Source organism: Coturnix japonica, chromosome 2 (assembly GCF_001577835.2).
Source record: "Coturnix japonica isolate 7356 chromosome 2, Coturnix japonica 2.1, whole genome shotgun sequence".
In the NCBI taxonomy this organism is placed as follows: domain Eukaryota; kingdom Metazoa; phylum Chordata; class Aves; order Galliformes; family Phasianidae; genus Coturnix; species Coturnix japonica.
Window position 1 is genome coordinate 74,044,791 of NC_029517.1, and position 16,491 is coordinate 74,061,281.

At 41.8% G+C, this 16,491-nt stretch overlaps 1 protein-coding gene across 7 annotated transcripts in view; it reads right to left on the minus strand.

Moving 5' to 3' along the window:
- Positions 1-1,901: 1,901 nt before the first annotated feature.
- The window catches only part of VOPP1 (VOPP1 WW domain binding protein), a 56,080-nt gene continuing 41,490 nt past the window's right edge, over positions 1,902-16,491 (minus strand). For 4 of the 7 annotated variants that reach the window (XM_032443019.1, XM_032443020.1, XM_032443017.1 and 1 more), the window contains 3 exons: positions 7,208-7,285; positions 4,870-5,006; positions 1,902-2,464 (listed from right to left, as the gene is read on the minus strand). In XM_032443019.1, coding sequence (XP_032298910.1) covers positions 2,283-2,464; positions 4,870-5,006; positions 7,208-7,285 — 397 coding nt within the window. In that variant the 3' untranslated portion in view covers positions 1,902-2,282. The remainder of the gene's footprint in view (positions 2,465-4,869; positions 5,007-7,207; positions 7,286-16,491) is intronic. The other 3 variants (XM_015854898.2, XM_032443021.1, XM_032443022.1) reach the window with 1 other exon arrangement.

The following is a 16,491-nucleotide window of genomic DNA, read 5'->3' on the forward strand; positions in this document are numbered from 1 at the left end:
TAAACCTTTCTGTGATTCTATGAAACAAAGAAAAAACAAACAAACAAACTGTCCAAGTTTTACAAAGTGTAAAAGCCTGAGACTGTAGAAAGACAAAGAAATTCCATCCACCAGTCCACCAACCCAGCTTTGAAAAACATGAATACTTGAATCCTTTCATACTGGTGATAGGACTTTGAACAAATTTAGAAGACATCTCTTTTCCTTTTTCCTCCACCTTTTTTTTTTTTCATTTTTCTTTCCCCCACATCAGATTAAGGAACTGATCTTAAGCACAAGTTCCAAAGAGATATCTATTTCTCCTAGAGGAGGGCATTCCACAAATCACAGAATCATAGAATTACCCAGGTTGTAAAAGACCTTGAAGATCATCAAGTCCAACCACAGCCTAACCATAGTACCCTAACTCTAACAACCCTCTGCTAAATCATATCTCTGAGCACCCCATCCAAATGGCTCTTAAACACATCCAGGGATGGTGACTCAACCACCTCCCCAGGGAGCCTATTCAGAACTTAACTACCCATTCTGTAAAGAAGTGTTTCCTAAGGTACATCCAACCTAAACTTACCTTGGTGCAACTTGAGACCATTTCCCCTCATCCTGTCACCAGTGAGAAAAGACTTGCCCCACTCTCATTGTAAGCACGTTTCAGATACTGGAAGAGGGCGATAAGGTCTCCCCTCAGCCTCCTTTTCCCCAGACAAAACAGACCCAGCTCTCTCAGCTTCTCCTCATAGGGCTGATTTTCTAAGCCCTTCACAAGCCTCCTGAATGTGTCAACCAGACGTGACAGCTCTACTTTGTACACTTTGTGGCAGCAGCAAAAGACCATAATCAAAAGTATTATTTATCATCAATTTCAAAGGGAGCAAACTTGGAAGTGTGCTACCATTCCCTCTTAGTGTAACTGTTCACTAATTTATTGAAGAAAACTCTATGTATTTAGTAATAGTAATATAGTAATAGTAATAGTCTTGTGCGGGTTGGAAGGGACCTTAGAGATCATCGAGTCCAACTCCCGGGATTCGAGCCTCTGTGTAGCAGAGCGGCACTTCTACCACTTGCACCACAGGGGGGATATCGAACCCCGGGCCCTGGTGTTGCAAGGCAGCATTCCTACCACTTGCGCCACTGGGGCACACACATATTTCAGTATTTCTAACCATTTAGTCTAGAGGTAAAAGCACAAGAAGTTCTAAGGTTATAGCACTTGCCTCTCACCACTGATATTTACATTATCAGCTGTTTCATTCAGTTTCATCTTTGGCAAAACAAGTATAGCCAGGATGTAGCTCACAAAAGCAGAGTCCAGGTCCTGGTCAAGAAACACTGAGCTCAGGGTCCTTCACTTTGAAATGCACTATTTAAAGCACTAAATCCCCATTCATAGGGCACTTGGCACTTTCCCTAAATGAAGATGTGTGCCCCGGTGGCGCAGTGGTTAAAGACGCCGCCTTGCAACACTGGGGCCCGGAGTTCGAATCCCCCCTGTGGCGCAAGTGGTAGAAGTGCCGCTCTGCTACACAGAGGCTCGAATCCCGGGGACTGGACTCGATGATCTCTAAGGTCCCTTCCAACCTGCACGAAACTATGAAACTATGAAGATATTTCCTCCATTTTAGGAAAATGCACATCATTCTGGGATTACAAAAGGAACTGCTACCGCTACTGCTGCCACAATGTAATTATAACTATGGGTCAAACAAACAGTAAATTAAGAGAAAGACTTACAGGTTTTAAATACATATTTCCATAAAAAGCATTACAAAGACAACTTCTTTCATTTTAAAGACAGAGAAAAAACCTGTTGCCTCCCGATCCGGCGACAAATCAAGGCTGCCTAGTGACTGCACCGTGCCTCCACGCACGGGGAACAGACGGGACTCACACACAGTGCGTAATGCCGAAAGTACAAGTTTAATGCCTCGCAACAAACCCTATATAGTGGTACAGGTGACCGCCCCTGGCATACCCTCGTGACTTCCCTGACTCCACCCCAGGTGCACGCAGGCACCACCTACCCAATATGCAACATCTCCCCCCTCTTTATCATCTGTATGCAACAAAACCCACTTCTACTTTAAAAAAAAAAAAAAAAAAAAAAAAAGGAAAAAAAATCACCCCTTTGCAATTAAATTTAATGAGGAAAGGTGCAGGGTAGGGTGAGAGGGAGGACATAGAAAACTAGCAAGTATTCAAAGGGGCAGATGCCCACCATCCTGATTGTTTTGCAATGGCACCTTCCTCTCCCAGAGTCAGGTCAGAGAGACACAGAGTCCTCACGTGGAGGATTTCACCACCTGCTCATACGGAGGAGGAGGTGTGTTGCAGTAGGAAGGTGGAGGAGGGTAAACTGGGTTCCCTTGTGGGGAATTCGGCTGGACATGGAAAGCCATTGCCATGGGATTCATCACAGGTCCGCCTGGGTCTGTGTAGTATGGCACTCCAGATTGTTGTGATCCTGAAATAACAGGAGAGAAAAGGTATCAACAACAGCAGCAGCAGGTAGAAGTCACATTCTTCCAGGGCTGGAGTCTGTGCTCTGCACACTCAGAGAAGACTTCTCCAAATATTCATAGGAGTAAGGACAGGGAGCTTCATTCCTCCCATCCCACCACAGGACTTTCACCAAAACATTTCAGTTTTGCATGCTGTGGAAATAACTTATTGAAACAAAGGGCACTACTGTCCCAACCAAATACCAGCTAAAAGGGAGCCCTGCTCTGTTCTCCAGACAGAAGACCTGTTGCAATACAGAAAGGAGAAGCTTGAGATCCCAGATGGACTGCAGCTCCCAACTCAGGTGGAAAGTCTTCTCAGACAAAGAGAACATCACAGAGTGTTCTGTAACATACTGTATTTTCCAGAACATTTCCCTTTAAGGAAGAATATGGCTACAGAGTAAACATGTACAAAGCAAAAATCTAAGTTTAAACCAATTATTACTGGCTAACAAAGTGGGACAAGATTTTTCAGCAGACTAGATGATACTGGAGCCTGCAGTGACAAGGAATGGAAACATAAAATCAGACAAAGATTTCCTTAATTGTGGCATGTGAGGAGTAACAGAAAGTGCTGCCATGAGAAGGAACAAAACAGATGCCACAACGGGTGGTAGAAGGCCACTAAACACAAATTAAGCAATTAAAGTCACAGAGTGTCTGTATCTCAGTACGTTTATTATTTTCCTTTACTTTCTCCTTGTATCTTTAAATAAGACAGGACTGAGGAAAAAAAATTATGACTGAGCAACAGATTTTCTTCTGTTTGTGACAAAATTTTTCGTATAATTAAACAGCCTCTAAGGGATTTTCAAGTCGGTCATTCATTTCCATCACTGACTCTAGGATTCAGTACTACCACAGAAGGAAGTTAGGCATCTCAGAGCCGTAGGCATCCTCCAATACTTCAAGCATTCAGGAAGGACCTACACACTGCACCCAAAAACACACCCTTACAAAATTAAGATCAGATAGACTAAGCAGTAACATAATGCACCTGGATGAAAACTGTCACAGAGCTAGAGGCATAGCTCAGTAGTTTTGTTTGGACACACAGGAGCAAAAAGGAAGGAAAAAAGATCAGCAACATGGCTACTTCCTTCGTAACAACAGCAGTTTTTCCTTTTGTCTGTGTGAGCACAGTGGGCTGCTCCATGGCCTTTCTTCCTTTGCCATGAAAGTGAAAATCTTTTGTCTCACTTCCACTTGCACTAGCACACAGCTGCAGGAGAACAGGGAGAAATGGAAGAGGTAAGGTAGCTCACTGCCCTCTGTTGTGTAGAAAATTTGGCATTTTCATTAAGCAGCATTTCTATTGTATTTCTGCACTCAGAGCTGCTCCTCTTCAAAGAAAAATATTGCCTTGTATTTACACTTCCAAGGCAGTGTAAAACTGAAACAAATAACCAGTTCCTAAAAAACCTGTCAGAAAAGGCAGTTACCCTCTGGCTTCAGCTCTCTTTAACCTGTCTTGTGACAAAATGACAGCCCAGGAGGAGAAATGTCAGTATACCATGTTTGTCTGCCTATGTGTTTTTTCACAGACGAGTGCTAGCAGAGGCTTGTGCCATCAGGAGCGTGGTTAAAAACATTTCATTTGTATTTCAGCTAGAGACAGATGGATTGAAAATGCTCCCCCAGAGTGCCAACTTCTCCTTACAGGTGTCTTATTTTGCAGAATTCTCCCAACTGCGGCTCTCTAACAGCCTAAGTCTAAGAAATAAGTAACTTAGAAACAGTATTGCTTGGGGAGCCATCACTATGTGGATCCTCCTGATGCTCACAGCCATTGATAGACCAGCAATCAGACTAACAAAGGATGAAGGGCAACTTTACCACAGAGAAAAACAGCACAGAACATGGAACACAAGCAGAAGAACAATGTTTGGCTTTCCTTCACCTCTGTCAAATTTCACCAACTATATTTAATGATATTTAAAGCACTTTTTTTTTTTTTTTTTTTTCCCCAAATTCATCGCAATCAAGAGATATCACTGTTGATTTTGGGTATCTACCATTTCATCTATACTGCAAAGTGAGCATTCACTATCCTTGTTCCATTCATGGGGACACTGCTCTAAAGATACTAGGAACCACAACAGAAGAGAACTTCTATTCTAAAAGAAATCCTGCTATTCTGGGTTTCATATATACTGTTATGCACTGCTGCTGAGTGGTATCATTTGGAAGGCAGAACTTCATTCATCACAGGAGGTGACTGAGTGGTTCAGTGCATGGCAATTCCTATTCAAAATCCCAGTTCTCAAAATACAAACACCCTCCTCCCCCCCAAAAAAACATGTTTTTTTCAATACCTTGGCAAATGTATGAAATTTGTGAAATTTGTGAATGAATGTTTTCTGACCTGATGCAGTGTTGACTGGTTGTCTGGTATAAGACACATTAAAAGTAGGTTCTTCTACAAGTGGAGGAGGGTACATCCGTCTTCGGATAAAGAAACCAGCTCCACAACAGAACAAAACTCCCATCATCAAGAGGAACCTAAGCAAAGAGAATAAGGAGGTCAAAACCCGCCTGCGTTCAGGGAGCTCTCAAACTGACTGTTCAACAACAGAGTACCATCTATCAGCCAACAACCTATGACTTTTATCAGGGTTTCTTAAATTACAGAATCACGGAATCATTTAGGTTGGATGGGTTGTCTATGTCATTTGAGATGGCTATATCTTGAGGTACTTATGGACATACTGTGGACATTTCTTGTGATCTGTATTTCTTTTCAATATTTTTTGGCATATAGAACACAAATCTGAAACTGAAGCACCCTTGAACTTTTGGAAAGTTCAGATTCTTATCTGACTTATGCCACTGGAATGTAAAACTGAAATGCCAGTTTCAAGCTGCATACCCTAGACCCAAGTCTAGCACTTAAGAGTACCTTGGTTAGTCAGTAGATTTTAGGGGCACTGGTTGAACAAAGAGGTATGGTAATTCTGCTAATAAAAGAAGAATCTTAGATGTAAGTGAGGCACTGGAACAAACTGACCAGAGATGTGGTGAAAGCCCTGTCCCTGCAGACATTCAAGGCTAGGCTGGACAAGTCTCTGTGTAGCCTGATCTTGCTGTAGATGTCCCTGTTCACTGCAGGGGAGCTGGATTAGATGACCTTTAAGAGTCCCTTCCAACTCTAAGGATTCTGTGATTCTATGCTTTTAAATGAGTAAAACTATAATTTTGACTCCCATGGGAAATACGGTAGCTGACATTTAAACTCAAGCAGAAGCATTCTGCAGAATCACAGAAAATGACAGAATCACAGAATTGTCACATTTTGCTTTGCATTTCCTAACCAAGATATATATTTTTAAGGAAAAAGGCCATCATTTTGCTTCAATTTTTGTCATCTTCTTTTCCAGCCTTACTCCTCATGATTGTCCTGCTCAGATGCCCTGGCATATCAGACATGGTAGTGACTGACGCAAGCTCCAGTAAACCTAAATGATTTTTCTGACTTTAATTGACACATCATTTCCTTTTTTTTTTTTTTTTCAAGGCCATAGAATATGGACTTGAAGCTAGGGAAATTATGATCACTGTGCACTTTTGGAAGGGTTAGAGGCAAGAAGAGGATTTTATTATTCTTTTTTTCTGCTTAAGATGGCTAGAGGCAAGCCTACACACCATGCTTATCTCCTCCAGAGCAGTCCCAATTGCCTGAGAGGAACCATGGCACAGAACAACACTAAGACACATTTTATGCACAGGATCAAATTTTGTTCTTCTTTGTACAGTGGTCACAAGAGCAGAATGAGGTCCCTGAGCCAAAATTAATACATTTCTTTTTGGCAGTATTCCTGCACAGTATTTGCTCTGAATAGGAAAGCAGATTTACAGTTTTACTCTATGGATACAGATGCAGAACTTCTCAGTTATATCCATAAGGATTGTACACTGAAATCCTACAGTCAGCTTTGGTAGATCTCTATATTATATCAGACTTCTGTTTTTAAGTGGCTACTCATTTCAGTTTTTAAGGCTTTTTTTAAAGCAGTCTTCAAATTCTACATTAAAAAAAAAAAAAGACTAGAAACAGATTTTCTAGAAGAGCATTTGCTTTCTCTCTACTGTAATGAGGTTTTATTCAAGTGCTTTAAAAAATTCCTCTCTATAAGAATTTACCTTATTTTTTCATTATGCATATTAAAGTGATTAGTTTAAGGCTTATAAGGATTACTGAGCTTCTAGTTTCACAAACTCAAACTTTTCTGCCTTCTGCTCCAATGTCATCTCCAGTGACACCCTCATTTTAACTGAAGCCTCAATTCACGAAGCAGAGATCTGTCATGACATGTTCAAGACATGAAGCATGGAGAATGTCTCAAAGCATAAATGAAAGTACAACTCTCCTTATGAAGTCTTCTTTAAAAAAATTTAAATGCCCAATAAAAATGGAGAAAAGCTGCCATCTGGTAGTAGCTGCGATGGGTATAAGGATGGGAACAGCCAACCTGAAACAAGTATCCTCCTTTTCCTGTGTTTTCTCACTACTTAAGGTATTATAAAATCATTAGGATTTCATAACTGAAAAAGGAGTCCTTTCATTTGTGCATACACTTTACCACATACTTGTATCTGTTTTACTTTAAATCACTAGGGCTGATGATACCCTGGTTCTAAACCTACAAGCAAGACAAGAACAGGACACTGGAAACATTAAAATCTGGAATTTAGTTGCAGCCTACCAAAAATACCATAGTCGCTGGATAGAGAGGGCTCTTACACAGCATCTTGAACCACAGCAGTCCTCATAGGAGCGACATCTGCACAGGAACAGAGAGAGAAGGTGGTTGTTGTTAACAGTAGAATAAACAGCATCAGAGTAGGGAAGGGAATATAAATTCAAATAACATGTCCAGCAAATTCAGTTGTTTTAAATTGACACTACAGAGTCTAAACACACACAGGAGTCTATGACATGAATGCTGTCAGCCCAGCCCCAGGGGATTTATTTACAACCCTGCCCCAAGCCCGGAGGCAAAATCTGCAGCTTCTGTCTGCTGACACAGAGCACAACTGTGCTCTTCCTAAGGACAGGCACCACTGCTTATTTAGAGCTGTGAAGGAGCCAACATCTAACCCCAGCCTGATCTACTCTGATGCACACAAACTGCACCCTGCTAATGTCTGAACTGCTCTTGGTCTAAGAAGTTAGAGGAACAAGAAAGAATCAGATTCAGCTATCACTTTGCACTTAAACCTGTACTATGGTCTCAATTTCATACGCTCATCTCAATTTTCATACGCTCATGGTTTAATAATTTTGTAATTTTGCTATCAGTATTCCACATCATAACATCATATAAAGCATGAATAATTTTACTGAATCTGCAACTTACAGAAGAAGACTACATCTCCCAGAAAACAACACGATAGGTCACGGGACCTGGACTCTATATTAAATCTGTCGCAGACTAGACTGACGTCTTTCGAGTTCTTGCGTTCAGGGGAGTGTGTGGGAGCCTTCACCATTTCGCCTAGATTCACAGTAGGCCTCTCGGTTACGGGACTCATTCTCTCTCCTATTTTGCTTGATTCGTTAGCTCAATTTTCAATTATATTGTATTATATTGTGTTATCCTGTATTTCGATATAGTATTTAGTAAATAAGTGTGCCTCCTTAGATCGTTGCCGCTGTTTTCTTTTCCTAATTAACTTTTTTTCCCCTTTCGGCCTAGGGCCCCTGTGGGGCCCACGGCCCCTGTCACGGACGCAGGTGGATTTCTTTTCGTTCAAACTGTGACAGCTCACTTGCTGAGTCTGTCAACCTGAGTCAGATCCCAGAGCTACCACTGGGAACGAGGTCAAACTGAACTGAGTAAAAGCAAACTATGTTGGACAAACTGGATAAGGTTTTGATTCATGCATACACAACTACGGCCACAATTCAGAAGCCTTGTAACTGTAATTGAAACTGCCTTTCCATATGCTTCTTTTAAAGCCAACTCAAAGCAACCAAATTTAGCATTTAATTACATGTAACAGGACAAACTACAAGGACAAGTGCCTGCAGACATCAAGCATGAAGCATTTGGGGTTTTATTCACTGCAACAGACAAGAGTTGCAAGGTCAAAAATGCCAAATCCTTCATTCTCCACAGAATGGCAGCTTTCCAACACAGAAAAGACCAAGTGCAGAAGAACCTCAAGTGCACCAATACAAACAATTTTAAAGACAATTTTTGCTTTCCAGAAGTTGTATCCAATGGCAACTGCCAGCAACCCCCACTACTTCATGAGGCTTTCCTTCAACGCTGCACTAGGAAATAGTATTTAATGGGGAATGGAGCAGCTTTAAAAATATTGTAGCACCAGTCTTATAGCAAGAACAAAGTACAGCTTCATTCAGACCAAAACCAGCACATGGGTTAACTGCAACCTCTAAACAGTTTCTATAGGAAGTGCCAATTCTACATCAAGGAAGCATACTACATGGGCAGCAGTATAAAGGACAGAGGTAGTGTGGAAATCATGATATGCTGGTATTTGTTGGTGTGTATATGTTGGTATTAGCTTGGTATTTTCACTTAATATGACTTAGGTGAAAATGTTCAGGTTAGCAAATCACACACCAAAAAGCAAAGAGGTGGGCATCACAACTAGATCAATCTTTTTAACAGTGTTTACTTCGGTACGTTTTGTATGTTAAGTAAGAATCTGGCTTCAGATAAGTTGCTCAACTAGACAGTGCTCCCATATTTGTAAGCAAAGCTAAAAAAAAATCGATTGGCTAATTGTATGGATAATTACATGCTTACACGCTCGATTCATGTGCCTCCACTCACAATATTCATCAAGTCACACAGGCTTCAGCCTGCAATGGGGGCAGGGGAAGATGCACTATGAAGACATAATCATCATTTTGCAAGGGAAAGAAGTGTGCACTCTTCAGTGACAAGAAGACAGGATTTTTTGTAGTAATTCCAAGGATCTGATACTCTGATCATCATGCCAAGGTCTACTTGAAGGATGAGAGAAGGGCCCCACAGTAAAACAGAGACAATGACTTCACAGAAACTGGGACAGGAGTGGTGAAAAGATAGTTTATGTAGAAGTTCTTGGAAGAATGGGGATTGCAGACACTGGGTCTGGAATAACAAGGGGGATGAAGGCCATAAAGAGGAGGGTGTGAAAAACAGCTCTAGGTGCAAAAACAGCCTGAGGACAGTGAGGTGATTAGATGTCCACAGGGCAAGCTGGAACTGGTTTGGGGGTACCTTCCTGCCGTGTTGAAAGTTTACAGTGAAGAAGACAATGAGCCTTTATCCCACCACTACCCCCACGACTCACTTTGCTAGCACAAGTGGGGAGGGACCGCATGCTCATAGAGTCTCAGGAATGTAATGAATATATATCTGAATTCCTTCAAACTATTGATTATATATTAGTTCAGCCTATATCTATAGCTTTCTCCTAACGGTGTGCAAGTTAGATGGAGCTATCACCCTTGCACCAGGGCATATGTGCGTTGCTAATAAAACATAACCTGCTCTATACCCTTACAGGCTATGTGGTTTGATTTCCACATGTCATGTTTGTGCACTCAGACACACCATTTGGTATTTCAGCACAACTAGCTGCCAAAGCCAGAAGAAAAAATACCCCCTTTGCAGAACCTGAATACTCATCTGTCTCCAACGTCTCTTCTTTAAAGCTTGTCCTTGAGCAGTGCCTAACAGCAGCTGAAACATCACAGAACTACCAGCAAGACATAGCAAGCCAGTATTAACTTCGGGTCTTATCAGAATCAAGAAATTAAGCATTGCTCCACACCTCCCCCTGAGTGGATCAACCCAAGAGAAGCTTTCAAGATCAATCTTAATTACATTAGTAAGACCAGGCTTCTTACTAAATCGCCATGCCAATGCAGCATGTGTCAGTAAAACAAAAAGGTAATAAGAGGCTGAAAATCTGACAGCAAGGAGCTGGAGGCCTATTCTGTGGGCCAAGTGTGCTAGTAAATAAAAACACTTCTCACCAATTCTTGCTGCTATGCATTTTAAAAGAGTAATTTGTTCTCAGATTTGTGAAAGTGAGTTTCCCAGCAACACCAAGGGAGTACATTTTTGCAACCTTCCTTGAGGCAACTGAGGCCAGAAAACAGAAGGATCTGGGGATGTAAGTCTGCTGAATGGCAAACAAGCAGACTGTCAAGACGTTCTGTCTCCTACAAAGTTGACTGCACTTTTGAAATGCTGAAAATGAGACAGAAAAATTGAACAGTCTCTCCCTGCAGCAATGTCTAGAGAAACTCCATTTTACTATAGCCAAAATCTTTGCATGTTGACTCAGCCAACTCCGAGCACTGCACCTCCATGGCTGATCTCTGAAGTTATATCATCATCATGACTTGAGGGAAATCCCTTTGAGATCTGACACAAGTCAAACTACTTCCACTTTTTGCCCATAAAACCAAACAAATGCTTGATTTTTTGTGCCTGTGGTCAAGAAAACATACATGTTGGAGTCTGGAATCAAGTGTGATACCATGATCCCTGTGTGCTGGCTGTAGTATTTGCCACTACTTGAGAGAAACTGCCCAAGCAGACTGAAGATCAAATGGCCCTTTGCTGATACTGCTGTTCTGGTACTGCTTGAGAGCTCTGCTTCTCTTCTATTATTGATCCAATGTGCTATGAAAAAACAACACAGATTCTACCAACACTGATCCTAAATTACAACAAAATTAATTTACCTATAAAATACATTATTATTTGCAGGTGAAAAAAAACAATAAAACCATCTTATTAATAGAGCAACATACATGCTTAAGCATTATTGATCTTTTGATGTTCCACCTTTTGCTGCCAGACAGCAAATCCCAGAAAAATTAAGACCCGAGTTCAGTAAAAGACAATGAAGCAGGTACACTGATATGTATTGAAATGATAGGCATGTTCTTTAAATTATTGTCTTGTGCTTTGGCTCTTCCCAATGGGGAGGAGCTGGATGTGCACAGTGCTGGCGTGTCTTCCACCCAGCAATCTTGACAGTACCATACTCATCCCTCAGGAACATCTGTCTGCATCACATATAGGATTAAAACTTTCTCTCAGGCAGCTTTACAAACAAACAAACAGAGCTCCTTGACAGGTTTGCATTTTGGTTTTTGTCCTTTTTTAATTGGATCAATCTGGACTGGCCTGTGCTCATCTCCTACAGAAGAATAATCTAAAGCCAGTTTCCTTCTTTCACACATAAACAATGATCATGAGATCTTCCTTTCCATAGGGCAATGCTTGTCTCATTGATCAAAATTGAATCCATTATGTCAGAAGAGGTATGATTCACTCGTTGCTTTGCTAATCTGAAACTTGGAAAGCATACGTTGTCTCTTTTAAAAATGGCCCTCCCAGTGATTTAGGACTTAGAAGGTATATTTCTTTCCATTCATAATTCAGTGGAGAGAAATTCCATGCCTAATTACTGGTATTGTGAGCACATCAAAGAACTGCTGTGTCAGGAATCAAAATTACACTCTGCTAGATCACACCAACAATCATTTTGTATGGATCTGCACCTAAACCACAAAGCCAAATGTTTTTCTTATGGACACAAAAAGCATGAATTTTCATGTGAAGGTATGACATAAGCTCCTATAACAAGCCTTGTACTTACATGTGTTCTCCAGATAGCAACCACTTAATGAAATGGTCCAGAAGTTCTTTTCAGTTTATAACCATTCCTACACAGATGAACAAGTTCCTTCCCAGCAGAGTTGCTGCAGGAAATAACTGCATCTAAAAACAATTCCCTGATTGGCACTTGCTGAAAACTAGAGAAGTTAAGGTAAGCAAGGATTACAGTCTTCAGTGGAGTGTATGATCACAGTGGTCTGACAACATATTCCCCATCAAAATAATTCCTTTGAAATGTAGGCTGTAATGTTCTTAGTTTTCCTCTCTAGACTGCTGGCGTCATATGTGCCAAAACCTGATTTCACACTGAAATGTTTGACCAGCAATGTCTTTTTGGAAGGGTAAATCAAAACCCGAATTATTAATCTACACATAGGGGCAGAAAGTTTGCTCAGAGTTCAGGGACAGAGGAAGTGAGCATGAAAGAAAATCATAAAACCCCCACAACAACCAAAAGTCCTTTAAATACAGTAAACTGCATAGTTTCTAACTAGAGTCCTTTACACAAGTCTGACTTTAATTCCAAAGAAGGCTGCATGCCGGTGATAAGTTAAATGATTGCTGCTTCATTTACGACCCCTTGCTGGAACCAAGAATTAAGTTGACGCAAGGGATTGTTGTGTCAACAGACTGAAACTAAGAAGAGAAAAATTTGGGGGAAAGAGCTAGTAGCATCAGATGAAGCCTCATAACACTAGTGTAAGTAAATACCAGTAGGAGAAACACAAATGGAAGGGATGAACTGAGACTGGGTCACTTTCAAGAAGACTCAGGGCTGAGCAGGACAAGGGGAAATGGTTTTAAGTTGAAAGAGGGAAGATTTAGGTTGGATGTTAGGGGGAAGTTATTTACTAGGAGAGTGGTGAGGTCCTGGAACAGGCTGCCCAGGGAGGTGGTGGATGCCCCGTCCCTGGAGGTGTTCAAGGCCAGGTTGGATGGGGCCCTGGGCAACCTGATCTAGTAAATGTGGAAGTCTGGTGGCCCTGCCAGGCAGGGGGGTTGGAGCCTCATGATCCTTGAGGTCCCTTCCAACCAGGGGCATTCTGTGATTTTGTGAACGGTGATACTGTGAGCTCACAAAGCTGCTCAGGTCTGCTACTGTTAGCAGATCAAGGTCAACAGCTGAAATCTGCATACATGTATACCTGTCCACAGACCAAAAAAAAAGTTGGTTTTTTGTGTTTGTTTTTTTGTTGTTGTTTTTTTTCAAGAGATTCAATCTGCTTGAAACTCAGCTGCCTGTCTTGAAACTCAGCCAGGATACACTGATGCTGAAAAATCAAGCAAGGAAACCAGAAAGAAAAACAAATCATGATAACACCACCAGGTGACTATCAAATACAATTCTGATGAAGCCTAGAGGCCTGGTTGTGCTAAGATTAAGGAGTAACACCACTGAGCACCATGCTGATTTAAACATTAGAATTAGACCTGACCGCAAAGGGATGAGGATCAACAGAAGGTGTACAGAAAAACTGAAAGAGGAAAAGTTATTTTTCTACCAAGTTTATTTCACCATCACTAACTCATTTAAGGCTAGGAGGCAGGCGGCACCAATTTGCTGGGGGTGAGGAGGGGTTGTATTGCTGCTATTTAGCATCAGCGTGTTAAGGGCTTCCTTAGGAATAAGTTTTCTGCTACAGTAAAAGGATATGTGGGCACTCGAAGGGGAATGGAATAGCTAACATGTCATGTAGAGTGGGGCAGAAAATGAGGCAGGTCTGAGCCCTGAGGTGGTTGGAGTCATGCTAGGGGAAAGAATGCCATTCTGGATGTAATACAATGCCTTACACCTAAATAAGATTTTTTGTTTTCTTTTTCTTTTTCTTTCTTTTCTTTTCTTTTTTTTTTTTTTTTTTGCCCTGCTCTGTGTTCTCAGCAAGCATCATTGCATCTCATTGTAACAAAACAACAAGGGGCATCAGGCAGAAACTGGAACAAAAAGAGTTCCATACAAACACTGTCAGAGAAACAGAGCACTGAATTGCCTAGAGAGGTGGGGGGGGGAAGGGGGGGGCTCCTTCTCTGAGGATACTTAAGACCCATCTGGATGCCTACCTGTGCAACCTGCTGCAGGGGACCTGCTTTGGGGGGGGGGGATTCAATGACCTCTTGAGGCCCCTTCTAACCCATGCAATTCTGTGATGCAATTCTGTACATGCATTCCCATTTTTCAATAAAAGAGGAGTTTTCAAAACAAAGCCACTGCCATACTTCTACAGAAGGAAAGACCTATGTTATTGACTGAAGACATGGGGAAGACCACCAGACAAGTCTCAAGGGATCATTTTTTTGCTATAGCAGCCCACTCAGTGTAAAAATTGATGAGTACACTCCTGAAAACACAGAGTCCAATCCAAATGTCTCAGTTATGCATTTCAGTAACTCTTCAGCAGAGAGTGGTTTGATCTCTCAACAGAAAGATTTTACAACACAAATGCCACATCCCTCCATTGGTATACATTCAAATGCTTAAGGAACTACAACACATGCAATGTCTTTGGCATGTGGAGCAAAGTGATTAGCAACATCTGCTTTCCATCCTCAGTCTTAGAGGTGGTCATGACTCTGCAATGTCTGCTTATGTGGCCTAATTTTCATGAAGGACACAACCCTATCATAGTTACCTGTACCTGTCGGGTGCTCAGCACCCCAAGGCATTCATGTTTACCATGCTTACACATATACACATACGCCACACGTATGCTTATATACATAAACCACAAGCAAGATACCTTGGACTAGGAGTGATCTTTTAAATGGTCATTTTGATGTGTGTGGCAAATTTTTAGGAAAATCAAAAATTCAAAGGGGACAGCAGAAAATCACAGAAGCAGACTTACTACAGCCACTTACATCTGCTATGCACCTCTCCTGATGAAATTTTGGGCCCCACAAATTGAAATAGATTAAAAATCACTGGCTCACTATATAAGCACAACTGTTTGGTTATCTCTCTGACAGCTATTCATTTTGCTTGGGTAAGTCACTCCCATTTTTTTCTTTTCTTATACAGAGTGAGGGAATCAAATGTTGTTTCTGCATTTAGAATAAGATAAGAATATTTTATTTCAAGGTCTCATTATATAAGTGAAGCAGTTTGTAGTTATTAGGTAGAAGTTATTAGGTACAAAGACTGCAGCTCCTGTCTGTCCAGCTGTCTGAAATAGAACTAACAATATGCCTGTATAAACTAGCAAACATGTATGTTTTAAGTGTTTTGTTGCACACACTGTAAAAATATACGAGTGGTGAAATACCTAAGGATGTGCCTGAAGAGATATCGGGAAGGACTGGAATCACCAGCACCCTCACCTCCCCCCGGCTCTTTGTTTAACAAAGGCGTCTGGGACAGAATGGAAGAAGCTTTGAAGGGAATCAACATATCAATACGATAAGAGTACCGAGACATCTGGAGACAGAAACAGCAGATGGCGACTGACAAGATACCAAGTGAACTAACAAATTTCAGAAATGTAATTAACAAATGCAAACCTCGGGTAAAATTGTAACCTGTAATACCCAACCAAAAGGGAGAGGGAGGGGAAAACATATGGGAAAAAGGTATAAAAACATGTAACATCATGTCTATAGGTGCGCTTCTGGCATCAGAGCGCCCGCCATTGCAATCGCGAATAAAAACTGCTTTTATCAGAGATACCGTCCTGACCAAAAATTATTGAGGATATTTCCAACAATTTGGGGGCTCGTCGGGATTCTTATCGCTTCTTGGGTGTCCCCACTGCACTGGACAGGAATAAGTGCACTCCGTGATTTTAGCGGTCCTGTCTGGGTGGTGAGGTGACTTCTCAGGACAGCCGATGGGAAACCGAGATTGTTACATAAAGGACGGACTCTGTGAAAGCCAAGGGGCTAGGCAGGCACAGGTGTTAACCCTTGCAGACCCGGAAAAATTCGTGCACGGATCAAGGTAAGGGAATTTAATTCTTATCTTGGGTTGAGACTCTTTGAGTGTGTGTGGCTGACGATGCACCTTCTAGTGCGAAGTGAGTGCGGAGTCCCAATCCGCGGTTCCGTTGTCCCGCGAGGGGCACGGCCGGAGACGGACGAAGCGGCTGCGGTGCTGAAAGCGAGAAGTCCGGGAGGGAGCTGTGTGGCTATACGGTACCCTGCACACTTGACGATGCCACAGCTTACACCCCTATTAATCCCAGAGACGGAGCGGGTGCTCCCGGAGGGATTGGCCCAAAAATCCGAGATAATTCGGAGTGTGGTGACATGGTGACTGGGTAGTTCACAGTAGCACTCCGGAGGGATGTAATGGTAGCTCGTATATACAGGTGTAAAAGGGTCCCTATCTCTCTCAAAAA